Here is a 26,369-nt window from a genome sequence, read left to right as displayed (position 1 = left end):
TAGTGGGGATTAAATGCTGATTCTATTTATATATCTTTTGCTTTTTCTTTGTTATCTATATGAATAAAAAAAAAATGTTAATCAGAAATAAATATTGTTAATATTTGTCAAATGTTATATTTCTTTGGGAAAGAGCAATTTATCTGTGATTCGCCTCTCATAATCATGTTGCGCTTGGTGTAAAAAAGGCCTTATTACTGAGGACGTGAAATGAGAGAAGTGCCAGTCTCGAGCGCCACAGCGCCATCTTCTTGTGTGGCAGTGTAATACCACAACTCAATTAGAAAAGTTCTAATAATAATAATATACATAAAGGGGGTGTCTGTTTTTATATAAAACTTTAACAGTGGCTTTTCTTATCCCATTACATATACAGAAAATTTGTATATTGCATTAAAAAAGCTCTCCTGTATTAGACCTGGCAAAAAAAAAAAAAAAAAAAGAAGACTTGTATCATACATTCAAGCATTCACTTTAAACACAATCTGCTGTTCTGTGTAATCATGTGCAGTTAATTTGCTACAATACTGAACAATTCAAGAAACATCTGACCAATTCATTATGTTTAATTAACATTTAAACTGATCTGTCACTTCTGGAGAACTTAATTAGTGCTAAATTGGGCCAAAGTAAAAAATAAAAAAATAATAAAAAATTCCTCCTATTGATCTGAGAGTTTATAGAGAGAAAGAAGTTCACTCCAAACAGCCAACTAGAGATTCTTCTCAACCAATGCAGAATCATGGACTCCAGTAATACGTTACAATTATAATAATAATGAATTCCAGGAATGTATGCTTCAATTATTATTACAATGCACTCTAGAAATACATGTTAGAGTTAAATGGCATTTATGTGAGGTCTGAGTCACAATTAGAACCTTCTATGATGCATGATAAATATACATGAATACTGCTTTGGCTAAAATAATTACTGGTTGACAATGCTGTGGTTCAGGTGGGGTTTGAAAATGCAACCATGGTTACTGATGCTTTAATGTCAGGGAAGACTTTCGACTATTGACTTTTGAAATGACTTGGTGTGCAAATTTCCAAACTTTTGCCTCTCATAGTCAAACTTAAAATAATTTGCATACTGTATGTGTGGTGTGTGGGTGGTGTGGCATCATGATTGGTACATTTTACAGATTTTCTCTAATAAATGTACTGTAAGTCACTTTGGGGAAAAAAAATATCTGTTGAATGACTACTTACTAAAAGTGGGTGGCACCCAAAGCCATTATATTATAATGTTGTCTGCATCATTAAGCATTTTACTGGGTGTAATTTAGTAGGATTCATGTAAGCCAAGAATAGAGGTGGGACCTTATTGCCTTTTTAATTTGCCATTTATGTGCCAGTGTACAGCAAGCATGAATTATATCTGTTCTAGCCATTGGTGCCAATCATTAAATAATTTTCACTGTGGGGTTGCCATGGCTGCCAGCCCTGAAAACGGAGCATGTTAACAGTTGTCATCCTAACATGCCGAATATTACTAATATTAGTCAGGTCTCTTTCCCCATAAAAATGCTTAATAAAAAAAAATATATATATATTAGATTATCATTCTCTTTTTTTATTTTAGTATTATTCCCTCACTTTTTCCATTATATGTTTGACAAGAGAGTGGTATATAGAATATTATTCAAAGCAAGTTCCGGTCCTCTAATGTGTTTGAACAGATTCCAAGCTTTCCAAGAGTGCTGATATTTAATATAACAGCACTGGGGCCTTTCACTGTTTTTTTTTTTTCACTCTGTTGTCTGTGTTTCCAGTGTTCCAGGCAGGCTGTTAGTCCAGTGGTTGATCCTGCCCTGTCTCCGTTTGGAACTATTTTCGATAGTGGAACAAAAATAGACAGAATAACTGGTCATCATGTGTCTAAAATGTAAGTCGCATAAATGGGTTATTACACTTGCAATCGTGCTACTCTTGCTTGTGATATTGCTTGAATGTTATTAAAGTATTATGCTATAGATACAAATTATTTGACCAAAATGAAATTGTCTTATGGACATTTCCCAATCTAAGCCACTGGTTATGACAAAATGTACCAGTTATTATTGCCTTGGATAAGCTGACACAGTTAGGTGCCAGGTGTATAAAATCAAAATGATCACACTGGAAGTCAGCATGTTGTTTCTGAGATTTCTGGTACCCTACACCGACTAACTGACAAGCGGCATCTCCTATCACACATTTTTGAATCGGCTCCATTATATTTACCTTATCCAGTGGCATGACTGGAATCTGGGGAGACCCGGATTCGGATCCCGCATTGAAACCAGAAAGAAATCACACTCGCATAATCAGTGATGAGTGCAATTCGAAGGTTACATTTGACCCCTTTTACATTACATTTTTACCCCCCTGATGGTTCGGTTTAGGTTTGGAGTTTGGGTTGGGGGGTACAGTTTATAAAATATGTATTGCTCTTCACTGTATTACAGCCTGTACAGCTGAAAACAACTGGCTTCACAAATCACTTTTGGCACCCCTGCATGGCCATTTCACCCAGAACATGGAGCTCACATGTGCCCATATACCAAGCAACACCTACTGCTTTGGCCACTGGGCAGGGCCATTCCCAAGCACGCTCGTCTGCCCCAGTCGGTCTTCCGGATGAGTCCGCCGGCTTGTCTCACGGCGAGTCTGGCCTCTTGTTCGGAGACTGCGAAGATGATGAGCTCTCGAGCGCAGCATCGGAGAGCGGGCTTGTCCAGTCGACGCAGAAGCCTCAGCTGGGCTCCCCCCCTTGGGGATGATTGCCCAGTCACAGGCTGATGCAGAAATGACGGACATGCTTTCCCGGGCGGCCACGAGCGTCGGGTTAGAGTGGAACCCTCCGCTCTCCCCTGAACCCTCACGGCTCGATGATTGGTTCCTGGGCTTGCGGCGCCGCTCAAAGCAGCCACGCACCATTCCAGTGCCTTTCTTGTACGAGGAGCTGACGAATTTGTGGGAGGCACCTTTTACTGCCCGGCCCCGATTCCGCAGTTCCAGGGGCTATAAGGCGATTCCCCCGGTGGATAAGGTGCTCGCGGTGCACCTATGCCCGCAGAGCTCCGCCACCAAGCACGGATGCCCTAAGCTCCCGTCCAAGCCCTGTAGGTTCACGTTGTCCCTGACGGCTAAAGCCTACAGCGCTGCTGGACAAGCCGCCTCTGCCCTGCACGCCATGGCTCTCCTGCAGGTCCACCAAGCCAAGGCGTTGAAAGAACTGCACGAGGGTAGTTCTGCCCCAGATTTGATGCAGGAACTGCGCTCGGCGACCGAGCGACGAAGGTCACGGCGCGGTCTCTCGGGCGGACGATGGCCACATTAGTGGTCCAGGAGCGCCACCTTTGGCTCAACCTGGTCGAGATGGGTGAGGCCCCCATTTCCCAGGTTGGCCTATTCGGTGACACCGTTGAGGACTTTGCCCAGCAGTTCTCGGCAGTCAAGCAGCAGACGGAGGCTAACCGGCACATCCTGCCCCGGCGCGGCTCAAGATCCCGCACCCCATCTGCTCGTCGCCAAGGGCATCCCCCTGTTGTGACTGCACCGGCTCCACCACAGCCAGCCCCTTCGGCCTGGCCCTGCCGTGGAGCCCACCGCAGGAAGCAGATGCCACCTGTCTCACAGTTGGCCGCTAAGAACCCACAGAGGTCGTCAAAGCGTCATCACGACGACCGTCCACGGGTTTTTCCTTGCAGGACTGGCGCTCCAGCGGTGGTCTTCCCACCCCTGAGCGCCCAGCTGTGGCACACAGCCGCCCCCGATGTGGCAGTCTCCATGGGTTACGAGGACAGGCCTCTTCTTCCCCCATCCCAGGCTGTTCCGGGGGTGGTCACAAGGAGCCAAGTAGGTGCTTCGATGTCCCTAGACTCAGCATGGCCACGACGTGGTGTGGCACCTCGAGCTCCGCCCCGCTGCGAAGCCCCACCTGCCAGTACGTCCAACAACATTGCCCCCTTGCGTGGAACTTGGATGCGTGGCTTGCGCTTTCTAATCCTTCGCGATGGCTGATCCGGACCGTCCAACTCGGCTACGTGATTCAGTTTGCCAGGCGCCCGCCCAGGTTCAGCTGTATCCACTTCACCTTGGTCAAGGACGAAAACGCTGCTACCTTGCGCGCAGAGATCGCTACCCTCCTACAGAAGGGTGCGATAGAACCTGTGTCTCCGGCCGATATGAAGAAGGGGTTTTACAGCCCCTACTTCATCGTACTGAAAAAAGGCAGTGGGTTGCAGCCAATCTTGGACCTGCGAGTACTGAACTGGGCCTTACACAGATTCCCGTTCAAGATGCTGACGCAAAAACACATTCTGGCAAGCGTCCGGCATCAAGACTGGTTCGCGGCGGTAGACCTGAAGGATGCGTACTTCCACATCTCGATCCTACCTCGACACAGACCCTTCCTGTGGTTTGCATTTGAGAGTCAGGCGTATCAGTACAAAGTCCTCCCTTTGGGCATGTTCCTGTCTCCTCGCGTCTTTACGAAGGTCGCAGAGGCAGCCCTTGCCCCGTTAAGGGAGGTGGGCATTCGCATTCTCAACTATCTTGAAGACTGGCTAATCCTAGCTCACTCTCACTCTCAGGGACTTGGTGCTCTCACACCTCAGCTGACTAGGGCTTTGGGTCAACTGGGAAAAGAGCAAGCTCCTCCTGGTTCAGAGCATCTCTTTCCTCGGTTTGGAGCTGGACTCAGTCTCTTTGACAGCGCGCCTTACGAACGAGCGCGTCCAGTCGGTGCTGGCCTGTTTGAAGGCGTTCAAACATAAAACAGCATTTCCACTGAAACTTTTTCAGAGGCTCCTGGGGCATATGGCATCCTCAGCGGTAGTCACCCCGCTCGGGTTGATTCATATGAGACCACTTCAGCACTGGCTTCAGACTCGAGTCCCGAGATGGGCATGGCGCCACGGGACACATCACGTGGTCATCACGCCGGTCTGTCACCATCTTTTCAGCCCTTGGACCGACCTCTCGTTTCTATGGGCAGGTGTTCCCATAGAACTGGTCTCCAGGTGCGTCATGGTCATGACGGACGCCTCCAAAACGGGCTAGGGCACTGTTTGCAATGGGCACGCAGCCGCCAGCCTGTGGACGGGCCCGCGACTGCATTGGCACATCAACTGCCTCGAGTTGTTGGCAATTCTGCTCGCCCTGCGGAGGTTTCGGCCGTTGATCCAGGGCAAGCACGTGTTAGTTCGGACAGACAACGGCAACGGTAGCATATGTCACTGCCAAGGCGGTCTGCGCTCTTGTTGTATGTCACAACTCGCCCGCCATCTCCTTCTCTGGAGTCAGCAGCACTTCAATTCGCTGCTAGCCACTCACATCCTGGGCAACCTCAACACTATAGTGGATGCGCTGTCACAGCAGGTTACCCTCAGGGGAGAGTGGAGACTCCACCCTCAGGTGGTCCAGCTGATTTGGAGTCGATTCGGATGGGCACAGGTGGACCTGTTCACCTCCCAAGAATCCTCCCACTGCCTGCTCTGGTACGCCCTGACCGAGGCCCCACTCGGCATAGACGTGCTGGCACACAGCTAGCCCCCTGGCCTGTGCAAATATGTGTTTCCCCCAGTGAGCCTACTTGCACAGACCCTGTGCAAGGTCAGGGAAGACGAGGAGCAGGTCGTCCTGGTAGCACCCTACTGGCCCACCCAGATGTGGTTCTCGGACCTCACTCTCCTCGCGACAGCCCCCCCCTTCCTTCTGTCTCATGGACGGGGCACCATCTGGCACCCACGACCAGACCTCTGGAATCTCCATATCTGGCCCCTGGACGGGACACAGAGGTGGTAGACATGATCACTCAGGCTAGGGCCCCCTCTACGAGGCGCCTGTATGCCTTTAAGTGGCGTCTGTTTGCTAAGTGGTGTTCTTCCCGACGGGAAGACCCCCAGAGATGCGCAGTCAGATCAGTGCTTTCCTTCCTGCAGGAGAGGTTGGACGGGAGGCTGTCCCCTTCCACCTTGAAGGTGTACGTTGCCACCATAGCAGCACACCACGACGCAGTCAACAGTAAGTCCTTAGGGAAGCACGACCTGATCATCAGGTTCCTAAGAGGCGCCAGGAGGCTGAATCCCTCCAGACCATGCCTCATTCCCTCATGGGACCTCTCTCTAATTCTTCAGGGTCTACAGAGAGCCCCCTTTGAGCCTTTGCAGTCAGCCGAGCTTAAGACACTCTCCTTGAAGACTGCCCTCATGACTGCGCTCACTTCCATCAAGAGGGTAGGAGACCTGCAAGCGTTCTCTGTCAGCGAAATGTGTCTGGAGTTTGGTCCGGGCTACTCTCACGTGATCCTGAGACCCCGACCGGGCTATGTGCCCAAGGTTCCCACGACCCCTTTTAGGGACCAGGTGGTGAACCTGCAAGTGCTGCCCCAGGAGGAGGCAGACCCAGCCCTGTCGTTGCTGTGTCCGGTGCGCACTTTACGCATCTATTTGGATTGCACGCAGAGCTTTAGGATCTCTGAGCAGCTCTTTGTCTGCTTTGGTGCACAGCGGAAAAGAAGCGCTGTCTCCAAGCAGAGGATCGCCCACTGGCTCATTGATGCCATAACTATGGCATATCACGCCCAGGACATTCCACCCCCGGTAGGGCTACGAGCCCATTCTACCAGGGGTGTAGCGGCCTTCTGGGCCCTGGCCAGGGGTGCCTCTCTAACAGACATTTGCAGAACAGCAGGCTGGGCAACACCCAACACCTTTGCAAGGTTCTACAACCTCTGGGTGGAACCGGTTTCATCCAAGGTAGTGGCATGCAATACAAGCGGATAAGCCCGGGATAGCCGGCCGGGTGTATCGCTTGCACATAGTGCCTTCCACCTCCTTTTGAGCTGAAGACATGCGCCATTAATTCCCAGTAGTGTTCACAATCTTTGTTCCCTGGTTTACTTCCTCCGAGCCCTGAGGAAGTTGAGTTTTCGGAGAGACTCGCTGCTGGCCCAGTACACGTGCTAACTAAGAGTCCTGTTCTGGGGTAGGTGCTCCGCATGTGGCAGTTCCCTGTAAGGCTAACCCCATGCGATGTATATCTTCCGCTAATTCGTTTTCCTGTTGGCAAACTGCGTCTTCCTTGGGCAGAGCCCCTCTGCCCCAGTCTCCATGTTTGTAGTAACTCCTCCCCCGTTGGGTAGGATCTACCTTGAAGACTCTCCACATGGTCGGAAAGACCATGTGACATATTTTTCCACTTAAATATCCCCCCCTCTCTTTGAGTGAGGTCTGGTCTCCGCGGTGTCTTCCCCTTGGGAGGGACACCCCCCGACTAGACCTGGTGGCCCTGTCGGATAATCCCCCTTCTTTTTTAGGGAGTGGAAATAAAGAAGGGGAAAAGAGGCCACGACTGGGTTAGCCTGTCTCTATCTTTTGGGTAGTCAACTTGTCCCCAAAGGGCCGTTCGTCACTCATTACTATGTTGGGGGAGGTTACGTGTCGACTTGGTTTGCTGGCTTCGAGGCACACAGTGGTCTGCCCGCCACACACTGCCAGTTCACGTAGCACAGTTCAGCCAGTTGTGCCGTTTCTTATAGGGACCCCTAGTGTCACTGCATCGACACAACGTTGAGTGAGTGACAGATAGGGAACGTCATGGTTACTTGTGTAACCTTCGTTCCCTGATGGAGGGAACGAGACGTTGTGTCCCTCCTGCCACAACGCTGAACTACCCGCTGAAATGGCCGGACCTTGTCTCGGCTCCTCAGCATAAAACCTGAATGTGTGGCATGCAAATACCACTTGCCAATTTTCATTAGCCTTTTATCAAAGACCAGAGGTGTCTCGGGCTCCCAAGAATGACCCCTAGTGTCACTACATCGACACAACGTCTCGTTCCTTCCATCAGGGAACGGCGGTTACACAAGTAACCATGACCTTAACTATGTACCAGAATTTATTTATCTTGGCTAATGTCAAACTAAATTTATAAAAATACTACTGTTTATTGTTTGTTCATGTTAGTTCATATTGTATTAACTAATGTTAACTTAAATGGACTAGTATATGAAGAAATTAACATGAACCAAGATTAAGTATTGTTCATGGTTAGTTAATGTTAACTAATGTAGTTAACAAATACAACCATAAGGACACTGCTGTCAGTGCTTGAAATTTCATTTCAACTACCCATATATGAGTAAATGTTTATTTAGATCAACAAAATCAATGTGCGTGTGTGTGTGTGTGTGTTTGTGTGTGTATTCTATTTGTGACCACAGGGGTGTCCGTTGGGGGTCGGGGTGGGGTTGGTGATTGGGGAGGGGGATGTTGTGTTTTTTCTTTGTTATATGTTTGAGTCAATAAAAAATGTAAATTGAAAAAAATAAATAAATAAAATTATATATTTTAAATAGGGCCAAAAAACACAACACCTCGAAATATATGTTTGTAAACAAATGTAAAAAATAAACACATACCTCTTAGAGAGCAGACATCTTTGCAGATAGGATGGTTTAGTTATTTTCCAGATTAATTGCTCATATTTTCACTCTATGTGAGGTTTTTTGTCTTTATATCGGTGTCTGAATTCCTTCCTGTCTAATAATACTGTGAAAAGAAGCCGCGCTCTAGTTCCCAGCAATGATTTGCATTATGAATGAATTATGCAGATAAGTGTGTACTGCTTGGCTTTACTTCTTGCCGATTTTAGATACACTGCTGTCATTTTATTTGTTGTAACTTTCAGTAATTGATTATTCAGAGCTAATTTTATCCGTAATATGATATTTTTTGTTTTCACCGTCATTGTAATTTGTATGTTAAATGATCAGGTCCACACATGTTGCACGTTGTCCTGCGTGTGCGCTCTAGAAACCATTGTACTGCGGAGACTTTCAAAATAAAAGTCATCAATGTTTCTTAATCTTATGACTTGTTCATTTACTTAGCTCGTGTTCGCGGGGCCCCTCAGGCACGTTGTGGCCCTAGGCGGTCACCTGTATCGCCTGTAAGATGGGCTGGCCCTGCCACTGGGGGCAATGCTTCAAATTTTGGTAAGCACAAAAGTCAACCTGCTGTTTCCGAATTTCACTGTGAGATCAGTATGATAAAATACAATAAGTGCAAGTGCAAGGGTATTCTTTTTCCATTGATTTAAATCTGTTGTATCACATGTACTGTAGCTGTAAAAAAAAAAAAAAAAAAAAAAAAAAAAAAAATAACAATTTACAATAAGGTTCTATTAATATTGCATAAGGTATGGACTGTTTTTTTACAGCTCTTATTAATCTTGGTTAATTTATGCAGTAAAAATACAATTGCTACAATAGCTACATGTTAGTTCATAATGCATGTTTAATAAATGTTTACATATAAAACTTTTCATTTAAATAATTATTAGCCCTATAATATAAGCCATGTTTAGTTGATGTTAACTAATGTAATATAGTTCATTCATGTTAACAACCTTATTGTAAAGTGTTACTAAAAATTTTAAAATGTATTTAGCTTTTGGATTTGTAACACTTTGAGAAACTGGCCCTTATCCACTTTTTCTTTTGTCAAGTTTATTGGTTCAGTTTAGGTTGCAACTCAATTCATAAATACAAACGGTATACATTAAGTATAATAAATTTAATATAGACAGCTGACATGTTTCTTTGCATCAATAAATTTCTCTCTACAACCATGTAAGTTTTGCATAGAATGTGGGAGTATTCCATCATAAAAATAAAAATTATACAAACAATTAAAAAAAAATTGTCTTCACAAAATATTGTTAAACAAAAGTTAAAATATTTAATGTCACTGCATAATGGACAAGAAAAACAAAATAGAAGATACAATTCTGCACACAATTTGAAAAGTTGGCAAACCAAAAAAATAAAATAATAAATAAAAATAATAAATAAAAATAACAATAAGCCCCAGATTCAACCAAATGCATTTAGTTTTGTAATACTAGCTGTATATTCAATGAAATCCCCAGTTTTATTTACACAAATGTATACATATGGGAGACTCATCCAGTATAGCTGTCACACACTGAAAGCTAGGTTATGCTAGAGCTTATGTATATTTTTATTATCAAAAATATATGAAACATTTTGTGCTGCTTGTACAAAATTGTACATACACAACATTGAGAATCAACATCAGTGTTAAGCAACATGTCTTTTTGGAGAAGAGAGGAAATTAAATGCTAAATCTTTTCCTGAACACTCAAAATGGCTGTAGAGAAAACTTTTATTTAGCACAAAAATCCAATTAATCAAACAAGATAATGCACACATCAAACAACACACATTTTAATCCTAAAGTCCTGGTTTTAGCTGAGTTGTTCGAAACAGGGAGGTATACAAAATTACAGATTTGTTTAAAACAAAAGTGACATTAGGATTTAAGGTGAAACTAGTACATATAATTTATTTTTATTTACTTATTTATTTATTTTTTGCTCTCTGTGGCCAGATAGCCTGATTAAACAAACAAAAAAAAAAAAAAAAAAAAAAAAAAAAAAGACACTGGGTTGTCATCTCTGTCATTGGCTTCCATCTTTTCTGTATCATGCAAGAGTTCTACACAATAGCAATCAAGCACATCACACACAGCACACAATCAAATTTCAAATACTCCTGAAAAATCAAAAGAGAATGAATATGATTAAGCCCTTCTGTGATGCTGTCCATTCCCTATAGATTCCCCTGTGTTCCTATCTGCTTTCACAACCCATAGCATTTAGTATGTTAATAGGGTGTCAACAATTGCTAGGGGCTTCAGCTTTTAAACACACTGATCACAGCTGTCACTCCTCATCGCTTCAAATTTAGTGGGCAAGTGCTAATGAGGTACAGTGACAATCACATTAATTTTTCATTCTTTTTGGTGATGTTACTTGGATATTACCCATTGGGGTGTGAAATCACTGCAATTAAACAAGAGAATTCATAGGGTCATTTTGAGTCTCATAGGGAGAGTTGAGATTTACATCAAAAACAATGTCCATTTTTTATTTTATTCTGGCAAACAAATAAGACACAAATCTACAGATATTTGCAGAGGTGAAGCAAGAATATTTAAAGGTTATTCCTGTATAAAAAGAAAGAAAACAATTCTTGCTTGATAACATTAAGGAATAATTCACCCATAAAATTGCAAATAGTTTGGCACTAGTTTTCAAATAGTACTTCAGGATGTGCCACTCCAGGTTTGGCAGAAGGGAAGATTTTCAGTGAATAATGACTTTAGTCTGTTCCTCACACAAAGCTATCACATGACTTCAGAAGACATAGAATATAGCAGGATGATCTTGAGTATTTGTATATATTTATACATAATGCTCACACATACACATGTATGTTTAGATTCATAGTGAAACGTGTGTATGGTGTCGCAGTTGTTCCGAAACCTCCAATTCTTTGAACCCCAAAGGATTTGTAAACATTGGTATGTTTCTAAAATTGTTCAAAATTGTTATCCTTTATGTTTTAGATGCTGTCAATACGTCTATGTCTGTGACCAAGCAAACATACATATTTGTATGTGATAGAACCAAACTTTATGTTCCAATACCTACGAATAATAATGAGAATATGTTAAATATAGCGCACAAGTCATATGGACTACTTTTATGGTACTATTATGATATTTTTATGACACTTTTATGGTGCTTTTTTGTCTTTTTTTTTTGTAGCTTGGCGTTGTTATAAGATCTCCTTTTGTGTTTCACAGAACAAATAAAATAATACTGGGTTTGAACGACAAGGGGGTGAGTAAATGATGACAGCATTTTAATTTTTGGGTGAACTATTCCTTTAAAACATGTTTTAGTATAGATATTTCAAGAGGTTATGATCAAAATTGTGTCATTTATAAATTATTTGATGAATGGTAAAATCAATAACAATCATAGTCATTTGACATTTGTCACAAATGCAAACAAATTCTTTGTTTAATCTTGGGAAGTGTGAACTTTCAATTCCTACACATCTGCAATATATGACAGAATGACAGATTAACTTTTTGTTTTGTGTGTCTCTGGTTTGTGCATCCTATTTAAGTTTTCAATCATACAGAAAGAAGAAAATAAATGTTTAAAATTAACTAAAAGTCACAAACATACACACAAAAAATAAAATATTTCTCCCAAACTCAACTTCAATTTGTGCCATCCCAAAATCTAAAAAAAAATAATAATAAAAAAAAATGTGAATAAAAAAAACACACATATCAAATCATATTATTTCTTCTCTAGTACAAACAAAACAAAAAAAAAGATCAGCAACATAACATGTGAATTAATCTATTTTTAACTGGGGTCATTGGGGCCAACCGGTTGCTCTACATTTTTGCGCAATTAAAAAAGTAGAATTCGGGGCAGCAAAATGATAGCAGTTTAAATGAATGTAAGTCTCCTTTAGTAAATAAAAGTCAGTGGGATGTGCTTCTTGCCACAAGTGCATTGAATTAAGGCACAGGTGTTTTTCTCCTTTTTGAACCGAGTGGGTGCATGGGTTCAATCCCAGTGCAAGCACAGTTTGGGTACTGGTGATCACCATCATGTGGAGGTGTCCCGTTGAAACATCAGATCGTTATGTGTTGAGAAAGATGGCTGTAGATGTTCATCAACAGGACGGAGTAGTAATACAAATGTGATGTTACCAATAGCACTGACTTCAGAATTGTTTTCTCTTTTTTTTTTTTTTTTTTTTTTTTTTTTTAAATAAACATATTTTAAGAGATAGTTCACCTGAAAATACAAATTCGGTCATATTTTACTCACACTCATGTTTTTCCAAACCTGATTAACTTTTTATCTTCTGTTGAACACAAAAAGAGATTTTTTTAGACAGAAAACACCATTTGGAAACTGAGGTGAGTAAATAATGACAATGTTTTTTTTGTTTTTTTTTTTGGTTGAACTATCCCTTTAATTGGCCTGTAAAAGAAAAATCATCCACAGGACTCTCTTCAGTAAAATGGCTGCAAAAATATATAAGTATATATATAAGGATCTGAAAGAGAAAAAGCAAAGTATGGATCTGAATGGCAACTGTATTGATGTTCCGGTGATCACCTCGAAAGTTTCTGGTTCAGACATTGTTTTGCAAACAGAGCAAATGTCACTCCGAAGTGTTTTCATAAATCTTGAGAAAATCCTTAAGTTCTTGTCAAGATTAAATTTTTCAAGAGGAACAGGTCCTCTGTGTGTGATTGTACTGTAGTGTGTGTGTGTGTGTAGGTGAGTCTGTGAGTATTTAGAGGCATACATTGTTGCTGATCTGGCAAGTGGAGCCAGTTCCTGCTTGTGATAAGAAGAGTTTTCCATTGGGACAAACACACACCTCAAAGACAATCTGTCTGGTTCCAGAGGGGGATGCTTTTCCTTCCGGCAGACGTAGGAGCTTGATTTTCCTGGCATCCAAGCTGATCTAAAGAGAGAGGGAAATAGAATCTAAAATGAATTTCATCACTTCACATTATATCTATCCTACCTAAACATTCTACACAGGGTAAGGGTCCAAAATTAATGGTGCACACAGTAATTTTTGTTTTGTGTTGTACTGGCTGATAGAAAGTCATCTTGGATATTTACTAAGACCTATATCATTGGTAAGCTTTCAAAGAGTAGAATACAACCAGCCTATCTGTTTTACTCAGACAAAAATATAGCGAGTAATAACTAAGTACATGTCTTTGACATATGTTACATGTAAGCAGGTGTTGCTTTTAAGCTGCGTTTTTGCTTTTAACTTCACAAAAAATAAACAGAACATAAAATATCACATACAGATACTTAGAGGAGGTGAATATCTTTCAAAAGAGCCCACACACAAGTATCATTAGATAATCCATACAAAGCACAATATGCACACAGCAAATAAAAACCAATTGTATTAGGATTCAGATCACTGCAACCAGAGGTGAAAGTCATCCAAATATGGGCAGAGAGGATCGTTCACTCAAACTGCATATGGCCACCAGGAGATGGCGCCACATACATGACACAGACTCGATGGCTCAAATGACACAGAATGGAACTAAAAATGAGATCTCCTTACTCATGACTGCATGCTTTGGAGAGAGAGCATACATTTAGTCATTGTTGAATTAGCATGTGCAATTCGTTCTTATGTACAATTATTATATTTGGAGAGGCTTTTGGACACTTGGAGATTATTGGACACAACAATAAATTATTTTTGTAATGCTATAACTTTTGATTGATTTGTCATATCAACACAAAATTTTACTCAGTTACAGGTGAAGCTTTTTGGAGCTACCTTATTTATTCCCTGAGATTTATAATGTGAAATCAGAAAAATAAGAAAATGTCTTTGGCTGAGAGTCTTAAAATGAATCATAATCTATATAATTTCTTTAAAATGATCCCAAACAATTGACCCTCTTTGTTTATGTGCCTTTAATTTTGGGCATGCAACTGAAACAGGAAATCTTTGAAATCACATTCAGAGCTTAAAGGGTTACGCAAGGATCAGACTATCATTCTTGAATTTCAGTTTCAGCCATGTTTTATTTTGCATTTTCTTATAAAGTTATTGGTGGTTACTTCAGTTTTATATTTTCGAGCCAATTTGCACTCACATTTGGTGATTGGTGATTTTTAATTTTAGACCCTGATTATCACTTTTCAGTTTAATTTTGCAGTTGCATAATTACTGTTACTTGGATTTCTGCTTAAATTGGTAATTCAATTTGGTAATAAAATAAAACTACATATATAGTTCTCATTTTTAGTTAATGCCAGGTTAATATAACAAAAAGTATAATGTTATAAATTTACACAAAATTAATAACAATGGAAAATATAAAAAGTGTAACAGATTTACACAACTAAAGGCATTAACACATCATCACAGTCTGTGAAAAGGTTGGTCAAAATAATAATAATAATAATAATAATAATAATAATAATAATAATAATAATAATGACTATTACTATTTATATTATTTGATTATGTGAATAACTATTATTATAATAGTTAATAATAATTATTATTATTATTCTTATATTTAATATATAAATATGATTATATACTATTATTATAAACAACTCAAGATTTTGCGTTTCCTATTCACAAAAAGTGATGTGAACCAAAACAATATTTTTTTTTGTAATAAGTTTTGAAGCAGTGTTTGACTATTGTTCCAAATTAATTGAAGATCAGATCAAATTTTGTAACCAATTTATGCAGAAATCCAGGTAAATCTGAAGGTTCACATACTTTTTTCTGCAACTGTATATCATTTAATTTAAGATAATTTCCAGACTTCTTCATTATCATCTACAGAAAAGTCTCTGTCAAAGGGATAGTTTACAGACAAAATGCATTTTTTTTTATTTATTTTTTTTTTTTATCTGTAGTACACTAATGGAGATGTTTATCAGAATGGCAGCTTCATTCACCAATCACTTTGATTGTTTAGAAAAAAAAAGATTAAATGAAAGTGAATGATGACTGAGGCTAGCATTCTGACAAACATTTCCTTTTATGTTTCATGGAAAACATAAGAAAGAAAGTCATACTGGTTTGGAACACATGAGGGTAAGTAAATAGTAACATAATCTTCATTTCTGGGTAAACTATCCTTTTAACCCCCCAAAATTACAATCTTCATTCCATTGAACAAAATATCCAATCTGAGAAAGTGTTCATCTAAATCAAGTCCCCTAACCTCCTATATCCAAGCAATCGTAAGTGTCAGTGACATAAGCACTCCAGTAAGTCTCAGTTAGACACACTTTTAGCCCTTCACCCAAGCTGCACCTGTCTCATTTCTCAATTTCTATTTTTACAAGGACTCTTGAGAAAGCATGTATTACCAAGGCTGGTAGAGGAGCTAGCGCGGGTATAAAAAGGTAAGAGGAGTCATTACTGGCAGCCTCAAGGAAGCATTCCCATCAAATGACCTGAAACACTTTTTAAGCAGGGGTCTCAGCTGACTTCCCCAGACATCTGCTACAGAGCAAATCTGAGCGAGGGAGGGCTTTTCTTTTTTCCTCAGAGGCGGCTAATGCGCAAACCTCCACACTAATTGTGTCGGAACTGTCAAGGGGGCAGTCTGAGCGAGTGGGTCGGCGGAGGTGTCTGTTTCTCCAGGTAAAAAGAGACTGACAAATGAGAGTGCTGAGGGCTATTGGAGCGGAATATGCGACAGAAAGGAGAAAGTCAAGAAAGCATAACCTGTAGCTAAGAGTCCTAATGCGAGCTAAGTCACTTGACCTGACTGGGTCTGTGAAGACCAGAGAAATAGAACTCATTTATCTTTACTGTGCCTCATTCGTTCACCACTTTTGGAAGACAATCATTAAACATGCCTTAAAGGGATAGTTCACCCAAAAATGAAAATTCTGTCATCATTTACTCACCCTCATGTTGTTCCAAACCTGTATGACTTTCTTATGTGGAACACAAATAGAGATGTTAGACAGAATGTTATTCTCTGTCCCCATTCATCTTTGTTCCTTATAATTAAAATGAATGGTGACTGAGGCTGTCATTCTGCCTTATATCTTTTGTGTTCCACAGAAGATGGATAGTCAGATGGATTTAACATGATGATGTGTAAATTATGACAGAATTTATTTATTTTTTTGGGTGAACATGAAATTAAAACAACCCTATTTACTATCTTAACACACATTCCTGGTCTGATTGTGAATGATTCATCAGTGCATATTATTCCTAAAAATAAAAGTTCATAATTTTTTTTTCCAGTGTTCAACCACTCCCCTACTATCACCGGTCATATAGATACTACTTTTCACAATTCAATTAACACATTTTTTTGGATATCTTGTTTCACTCTGAAATACAATACAGTTTAAAGGTTCAATGCCATCAAATTTATTTAACATGGTTGACGCATTTACCTAATTTTTACTTTGTTATATGGGATATGGTGCCATATTAAACTTGTTTTTGAAAGGGATTCCATTATTTTAACCAAGGCAAAACTTTAAAATGTTAAAATGAATAACAATTCTGTAATTGTTTAGTCATTACTGAATCATTATCATTATTATTATTATTATTATTATTATTATTATTATGTTTGTCTTGGGACACAAAAGGAGCTTTTAAAATATGCTGAGGCTCAAAAAATTACCATAAAATACAGTAAAAGAACAATAAAATAATCATAAAAATAATCCATTCTACTCGTGCGCTACAATCCAAGTCTTCAGAAGCCATATAATAGCTTTGTGTGAGGAACAGACCCAAATTTAGGTCTTTATTCAATAATTTTGGCACTGTAGTGGCCAGTAACAGTCAACTCCAGTCTCATCCTTTTAAAGATTAAAATCATCGCCGCCTAAAAAGCATTATGACTAAGGTTTTACGGCAGGGATGCAAAATTCTCATTGGCTCCTTGGTTGCTTCTTGACAGACTGCGATATGTCAAATTCAGGATGATGTATTTGTTTGAGATATGAACAACTTGTTCAGGAGAACGTTTTCGGTGATTAATAATTTCAATTTCACTCTCTGTTTTTATTTTATTTTTTTTATTTTTTTGTGGTTATTTTTCTGAATAAATTATTGTGATTAGATGTATCTGTCTGTTAAATTTTTTTATATATATTTAAGAAATTGTTAGGGTCAGGTTCAGAGGTAGGTGTGGGATTCGCGGCTCTAACATATACATGTAACAGTATATTTTCACTACAATTATTGTCACTGTACATTTATCTGCTTGTTTTTTATACTGTTGAAAAGTGGTTATGTTTAGTGGTTGGGTAAAGGAATCTAAAATATCTATAAAATAGTACAAATGTAACTGTTCAAATATACAGTATTTATAATATAAACAATTGGTAAATATTTGTAAGTTTCTAAATCTGTAAATATGTAAAAGTATTTACATTTTATGTTCTGTCAATACATCCATATTGTATGTTTCAGTGTCTATCAAAAGAAGTGTTACGGCATGTCAAATTCTCATCAGAATAGCATTTAAATGTTATGTACAAACAGCTACTAATAATTATAAGATCAGGCTAGACATACCACTGTAAATATGTCTTACATTAATTTAAAGAACCATTTAAAATGCATTACAGCTGCCATCAAATTCCAACTGTGCCACTTAAAAGATCATCAACACATAATTTATTGGTAATTGTCATTACCAATATGTATATGCTTGATCAAGGATATTTGTGTCAGATAACTGTCACCGACACATTGCAGCATGAATGTTTAGCTAAACTTCTGTCTACTCTGAAGATGAGTATGGAACATATGGATGCAGGAACGCTTGTTTTTTGATGATAACTAATGGCAGATGGAGGTGTCACACCACATAGATTAGCTACAGCACATGCCCATTGGCATGAGCAGCGTTAGCACTTCCTGAATAAAGTGGAGGACAGTTACCTCTCCGTCTTTAGACTCCAGGCGCAAATCACTCCTGCAGGTTGCTTGGAAATCACCTGCGTCAGCTTCTATTTTCACACCTTTAGGGGCCTCCATGTATAGTGAACGTGTGGGAGACTCGAGCCTGAGAAAAAGAAGACATATTGCAAATTATAATCTCTCTCCAGTAAAAGAGAAAGTTCACTCATTAACTGTACCCTCTTTCAATTAGTTCCAAACACGTTTGACTTTCTTTCTTGCCTGTACCACAAAAGCAGTTATAGCAGAATGTTCAAGCTACTACATTACACATAATGAAAGTGAATGGTGACCACAGTTTTTCCTGGTGCACAGCAGCTTGGACATTCTGATTCAAAACCTTGTGGTTACTGAGATAAAGCCCTTGTTACAACTTCCCTGTGTGACAACTAGCCCTGGTCTCCCCAATGTCTGTATAAAAAAAACTTTAAAAATAAATAAATTCAAATAGAGAATATATTAGAGATTTAAAAATTAAACATTTAGTACCTATGCTACACTCATTTCATAAAATTAAGTCATTAAAATTAATAAAATCCCCCTCAAAATATTAATTGCAAAAAAACAAAAAACAAAAAAACAAAAAGAAAACATGATGACAACACCGCATACATCTAATAAAAAAACTAAACAAAACAAAACATAAATTTAGTAAATGCTAGCAATTAAAGACCATTTTGCAAAAAACATCATTGGACGAAAATTATTACAATCACAAAGAAACTTTATTGAAAGTGTCTTTTTAAGCAAAGCCCATATGGTAAAAGACAATGACCTGCTATAATTAATGAGGCGTACAGGGTAGCTCTGATTAGCATGTTTGTAGGAGGGAAGAGACAAAGGAGTGGAAAAGTGTGAATCTAAGCAGAGCCAATCTGATGCAAATTAGCGATAATTATAATAGACTGCAAGATGAGGAGACCTAGATCAGAAGAGATCTAAACAAAAAACATTAAATTATTTTTTGGCAACAATAGACTTGGTGGACACACTAAAAGTTCCCATACGCTTTTTTAGACTTTAATGCTTCATGTTGTGAGGGCTATTTTGGATTTTAAACTAAACAAAAGGCAGTAAAATTAGAATCATTAGCTTGATCAAACACGGAAATTTTCAAATCCTTCATTATCCTGAACTTGGCATTCATGTTTTTGAATTTCAAACAGAGCAGGCATCGACAAGATATCAGTATTCAGAAAGAGGTGGAGACAGGTGCTGTCAAAAGTGAAATTTCAACAGATTAGGTGACATCGTGTTGGTTCACAACAGTCACTCCTACAAGGAACAGAAAGGAGCTGACTTGTTTGTCACATGGAAGAGGAACAAAGGGAAAATGTAAATTTACTCCTCCTTGGGTTGGAAGGAAATATAAGGACAGAGGTAACACAACATGTATGTGTTTGGCCCAGCAGCAGGAGCCTTTACATATAGACATATACAGTATATAATATGTTGGGGTGTATAGAGAGATAAAGAGACAAGGGATTAGGGAATATCATGGTGATATATATATATATATATATATATATATATATATATACATTAGGGCTGTCAGTCAATAAATGTTTTTATCGCGATGAATCACATTTTTATTTTATTTTTTGTAGTTAATCGCGATTAATCACAGGTTTTGAAAATGCTGAAAAAACATTAGCAGCAGATCCTTTAAGTCTGGTAAGTTGCTAGGTGGAGCCTCCATGGATCAGACTTGTTGGTCCAGCACATCCCACAAATGCTCAATCGGATTGAGATCTAGGGAATTTGGAGGCCAGGGCAACACCTTGAACTCTTCTTCATGTTCCTTTCATGTTCCTCAAACCATTCCCAAACAGTGTGTGCAGTGTAGCAGGGCACATTATCCTGCTAAAATAGGCCAATGCCATCAGGGAATTCCGTTGCCATGAAGGGGTATAACTGGTCTGCAACAATGTTTAGGTAGGTGGCACATGTCAAATTACCATCCACATGAATAGCTGGACCAAGGGTTTCCCAGCAGAACATTGCCCAGAGCATCACACTCCCTCCACTGGCTTGTCATCTTTCCACAGTGCACCCTGGTGCAATCACTTCCCCAGGTAAACAGCGCACATGCCCACAGCCATTCACGTGATATAAAAGAAAAGGGGACTCAACGGACCAGGAGACTTTGTTCTACTGTTCCAAGGTCCAGTTCCGACACTCGTGTTTGTAGGTGTTTTTGATGGTGGACAGGAGTCATCATGGGCACTCTGACCGAACTGCGGCTACATAGCCCCATATGCAGCAGGGTGCGACACATTCCTCTGTCTTGTCTTGTGACACATTCCTCTCATAACCATCATTAAAACTTTCTGTGACTCGTGACACTGTAGACCTTCTGTCAGTTCGGACCGGACGGGATAGCCTTTGTTGCCCTCATGCATTGATGAACCTTTGGGGCCCAACACCCTGTTGCCGGTTTGTGGTTTGTCCCTCATCAGACCACTGTCAGTAGGTACTCACCACTGCTGACCGGTCTGACAAGACAAGCCATTTCAGAGATGCTCTGACCCAGTCATCTGGCCATAACAATTTGGCCCTTGGCAAAGTCATTCAGGTCTTTAATCCTGCACATTTCTCCTGCATTCAACACGTTGACTACGAGAACTGATTGTTCGCTTATCATCTAATCTACCCAGACCTTGACATGTGGCCTTGTTAGGAGATGATCAACATTATTCACTTCACCTGTGATCATAATTAATGCAAACATAATGAGGTCATGATGTTTTGGCTCATAAGTACATATTAATTTGATTATTATTTATATACTATAAAAAAAATTCAGATTTTCAGATTGAAATATATAGCATTATTATGGAAGACGAATAAAGCATTCATTAGACAGACTAAAAAATTAGCTTTAGAAGTTAATATATTGTTTTATTTTTCCCATATCATTTAAAATAAGCCTACAGTCAACAGCAATCCCTTTTTAATAGAGTTTGTCAATCTGTCATGTTCTCACATGACATGTTTTTACGTGCCGTGTGCGCTATTTTTCATTATATTGTCTGTCTATGCCGACTGTAGGTGTTTCTCAATGCAAATAATACAGAGATTGGACTTGCATTCTTATTAAGACCAGTCTTGCCAAGCTACCCTGGAAGAACAAACTGGGAAGGACAGGAGGACGTAGAACACATCGATTGTGAGCTTTGACATGTGCTATGATCTTTCAGTTGTGCAATTGCCCATCCCAGCACTTTTGTAGCCAGTAAGAAAACTGCTGGCATTATCACACACCAGTGACAGCATTATTATCATCATACCAGTGAGGTTTTGCAGGACTAGTACCATGTTAAAAGAATAAAGCCTGTTAAGAATCATTTCCTACATGTGTTTATTACTTTATTAAAATGATGCTCAACAAATGTTGACAGAGAATGACGACTCTCATGAGCCATCAGAATTTCACAAGCTTAGAGTGGGAAACTCAATGATAAATGTCCTCTGTCTGCCACCGTAGTGCCGCTATGATTTCTGGGACTTCAAATGGGTTCTTGCCCACAAGTCAGCAGGTGCTTCTAATCTGTGTATCCTCGTCCCGGAAACTGATCAAATTCATAAATATAAAAACCATACAGGTTTGCAATGAGTAAATTACAGAATTTTCATTTTTGGGTGAACTATTCATGTAATGGTTGGTAGAATCATTAGTTTTCATGTCCACATCTGTTGCTATGGACATTAGTCAGAGTGTGCTGCTATCAGTCCTGTACAAACCAGTGCATGCCATACTAAAACATTAAATTGCAAAACAGAAAGATATGAAAACAGGTGCCTCCACCAATTTTCAGCAGTGTGGCTAATTTAAAGTCATTTTCACTCTCATTACGGACTATTTCAAGTCTGCATTTCAAATTTTTTAGACCTCCATTGGTTATTCGCAGTGCGTTTATTGGGCAATAATGAAAGAACCCAAAGTTGTCTGTGACCTGCGCATGGTGCACAGCATCTGTACAATTACTCTCATAAATACAGACTGCAGTGGGGCTTAGCGAGAACGTTTTGGACTCTTTTCAACTTGAATTAGACTGATGACCAGCAGGTCATGACTAGCAGTGCTTTCCCAGGTTACTTCAACAACCAAATGCATAGCTTTTAATAATTTAACCTATGAAAGTAGAAAAGACATGGCTGTTGAACAGAAAATATAAGAGATACTGCATTAGTTATATTACATGCAGACTATAAAATGTATTTTATGGCCTATTGTTTCCTCGAACACATCTTTCTCCATATCTTTTCACTCTCTTCCCCTTTTTTATAGACAGCAAATTTTTGTATGTGCGGTTCATTCAGTCTGTCACAGTTCAGTGTCTCAAAACTGTAATAATTTCTCTCTTTTGACATTTAGGAAAGGTACTGAATAATAAAATGTGATGAAAACATAGTATTATGAGGAAAAAAGTGTCTTGTACCAAATAGTAGCGGAATTCTAAATTGTTACCAACCAAGCTATTCAACCTAATGAAAAAGGGATTGAATTTTATGTCTGCCAGCATGGAGAGTATGTCACGCGAAATAATAAGAGAACTGGTCAAAGTTTCATATTCAGCCATTTATATGAAATACACCATGTCTGAAGAAAAAAATAACAGTTGTATGACTCAGTCAAAATACATATCATAAAAAAACCCCTCTCCAAACACTGATAATAGCAGGGGACTCGTTACTCAAGAGTTCAAGAAATCACATGTCTTGGGAAGAAAAATAGTGTCACACCAACAATTCACAATTAGAGGACATTAAAGGTGCTGCAAGCGATTTACTAACCTCTACCATTTTGTTAACTTCAAAAACATGGCTTATCTCCAGGGCACCATTGCAAACCCAATGTCAGTAAAACTGAAAGTGCAAAAAGATTCAAATGCAGACAGTGTTTCTGATTGACTAGTTTTCAGGTTGGCAGAAAAGGCGTGGGCCGCTGACACTTTTTTGCCATTTGCAATGCCTAAAGGCTCCAATACAATCAAAGTTCTTCACTCTGAGCTAGAAAGAAGGTCAAAAGAGTTGGGTAACTGCATACTGTTTGCAAACATTCAGACACTGACTCACAAGGGGGAAAACAACCAAGAAGGAGAAAAATATATAATCCAGGCTGGGGCAGATGAATGGGGGACCGGATACCAGGAACGACCGGACCGAACAGGAACAAAGTAGGGGAACAGGACTGACAGGAAATGTGACCATACACATACAAGACCGACAGGAGAGTACGCACACATGACTGGAAACAAAACTTACTGGCACTGGACAGCAAACATGATGAGACTAAAATAGGGAGAGAAATCAAACGGGTTAACGGGGACAGGTGAGGTAAATGAACTAATAAGCAAACAAGGAGGCGGGTTATGACATAAGACAGAGAGACACGCTGCAAAACAGAAACAAAACAAAGCCACGTCCTCTCACAAGTCAACAAAACACCCGAATGGCATGAGCGCACATCGCCAAGACAATAAGGCAATATATGCCCTATGAACAGAATCCACATGAGATAGGTAACCAGGTCTTGACATTCACACCCGCCCACCCGCTAAATGCAGTTAGAAATTGACAGTGGTGTGTATCTCCGTCACCCTTACTAGCCACTTTGACAGGTTGCCACAGCCGAAATAAATTTAATTGTATTCATCCTGTATTCATCACAATATTTGTGTTCAGTGCCTTATAAGCTCTAAATATATCTCTCATAATTTACTTGTGTATCTGTGCAGGTGAATGAAGTGTCCTTTCGTGTGAAACACTGCAGTGCACATCAGCGTGCTCCAGAGACAGAGGCGGACTGGCCATCGGGAGCACTGGGCGTTTTCCTGGTGGCCGGCTGAGTAATTTCGGCTGGCCCGCTGCTGTGCAAGTACCAGTCCCTCCTACAGGCGATTTAGGCGAATGCCCTGGGCATCAACCTGCCTGCGCAGACTCCATTACAGAGCGAATATTCAATAAACTCTGTAAGGTAAAGTCAATACAATGTTTTTATTTTGAAATAATGCAACCACTCTCAAGGACCATTCTCTTCGGAGCCGAACGGTCGATGTTTACTGAGCTGACTGTTCATTCACCTCTGCTGGATCTGACGGCGCATTTCAGCGGCTTCTCCCTCCTCTGCACTGGTGCACTGCAGAGAATGCCCCTGTGCGCTTCAGCAGAAAAAAGAGAGTATATTTTTCTAAAAGAGTATATTTCTCTAAAAGAGTGGCACACACGGAATGTCTTTATAAAGACGCATCTTTTTAAAGATGCCTTTCCGTTTGTGTGTTATTCCTGGTTGCGGTCTTTTCCTCTCAAATTCGGACGGTCACGATCGCTGTCTTTCATGTCTGAACGCGACCCACACGGAGACAGCATTCGTGGATGGATCATGTACTCACTGCGAGAACATGACCATGGCAATGTTGCGGTCGCGGCTTGATTTCGTAAGAAAGTGGCTCCCTGCCTCGGTCCTTCTACCTACGGGTATGAGGCCAGCGCGGGTAGCACTGGGGGTGATTTGGGGACCCCAATGGGACCACCTCCGCCGGGTATCCCCCCACGGACCTCCCATTCCCAAGCACGCTCGTCTGCCCCGATCAGGCTTCCAGATGTCTCCGACGGCTCGTCTCACGGTGAGTTCGACCTCTTGTTCGGAGCCCGCGAAGCTGATGAGCTCTCGAGCGCAGCATCGGAGAGCGGGTTCGTCCAGTTGGACGCAGAAGCCTCGGCTGGGCTCCCCCCCTCAGGGACGATTGCCCAGTCACAGGCTGATGCGGAAATGACGGACATGCTTTCCCTGGCAGCCGCGAGTGTCGGGCTAGAATGGAACCCTTTGCTCTCCCCTGAACCCTTGCGGCTCGATGATTGGTTCCTGGGCTCGCGGCGCCGCTCAAAACAGCCACGCCGTGCTCCAGTCCCTTTCTTCCCGGAAGTGCACGAGGAGCTGACAAAATTGTGGGAGGCACCTTTTACTGCCCGGTCCCGATCTTTCAGCTCCCCCGCCCTCACTACCCTTGATGGCAGGGCGGTCAGGGGCTATTCGGTGATTCCCCCAGTGGATAAGGCGCTCGCGGCGCACCTATGCCCGCAGAGTGCCGCCACCTGGCGCGGACGCCCAAAGCTCCCATCCAAGGCCTGTAGGTTCACGTCGTCCCTGACAGCCAAAGCCTACAGTGCCACTGGACAAGCCGCCTCTGCCCTGCACACCATGGCTCTCCTGCAGGTCCACCAAGCCAAGGCGCTAAAAGAACTGCACGAGGGTAGTTACGCCCCAGATTTGATACAGGAGCTGCGCTCAGCGACCGACCTCGCTCTCCGGGTGACGAAGGTCATGGCGCGGTCTCTCGGGCGGGCGATGTCCACCTTAGTGGTCCAGGAGCGCCAACTTTGGCTCAACCTGGTCGAAATGGGTGAGGCCGACAAGGCACGATTCCTTGCTGCCCCTATCTCCCAGGTTGGCCTATTCAGCGACACAGTCGAGGACTTTGCCCAGCAGTTCTCGATGGTGAAGCAACAGATGGAGGCTATCCAGCACATCCAGCCCCGGCGCGGCTCAAGATTCCGCACCCCGCCTGCTCTTCGCCAAGGGCGTCCCCCTGCGGTGACTGCACCAGCTCCGCTGCAGCCCGCCCCTTCGGCCTGGCCCCGGCGTGGAGCCCACCTCAGGAAGCAGATGCCACCCGTCTCACGGCCGGCCGCCAAGAACCCACGGAAGGCTTCGAAGCGCCCCTGCGATGGGCGACCCAGCGACGACGAAACCCACCTTGGAGCTGGTAAACAGACCACCCCATCCCCTGTTGGAGGGCCGGGAGGAGAATCTTTTGTTGCTTTTTCATTTAATTTCGCCGCATGCCCAAGTGGCTGCGGTACCCAACAGTTTTCTCGTTCCCTGGGTCACATAACCGGTGTGCACGGCTGTCATCATGACCACCGTCCACCTTTTCATCCTTGCAGGGTTGGCACTCCAGCGGCGGTCTCCCCGCCCCTGCGTGCCCAGCTGTGGCACAAATCCACCCCCG

At 41.4% G+C, this 26,369-nt stretch overlaps 1 protein-coding gene across 2 annotated transcripts in view; it reads right to left on the bottom strand.

The window, feature by feature from the left end:
• Positions 1-12,615: 12,615 nt before the first annotated feature.
• LOC127429013 (delta-sarcoglycan-like) overlaps positions 12,616-26,369 on the bottom strand; it is a 152,133-nt gene continuing 138,379 nt past the window's right edge. For both annotated transcript variants that reach the window (XM_051677740.1, XM_051677738.1), the window contains 2 exons: positions 18,337-18,460; positions 12,616-13,365 (listed from right to left, as the gene is read on the bottom strand). In XM_051677740.1, coding sequence (XP_051533700.1) covers positions 13,192-13,365; positions 18,337-18,460 — 298 coding nt within the window. In that variant the 3' untranslated portion in view covers positions 12,616-13,191. The remainder of the gene's footprint in view (positions 13,366-18,336; positions 18,461-26,369) is intronic.

Source organism: Myxocyprinus asiaticus, chromosome 38 (assembly GCF_019703515.2).
Source record: "Myxocyprinus asiaticus isolate MX2 ecotype Aquarium Trade chromosome 38, UBuf_Myxa_2, whole genome shotgun sequence".
Taxonomy (NCBI): Eukaryota; Metazoa; Chordata; class Actinopteri; order Cypriniformes; family Catostomidae; genus Myxocyprinus; species Myxocyprinus asiaticus.
The sequence above is the reverse complement of the archived record's forward strand: the minus strand, read 5'-3'. Positions and strand labels throughout refer to the sequence as shown.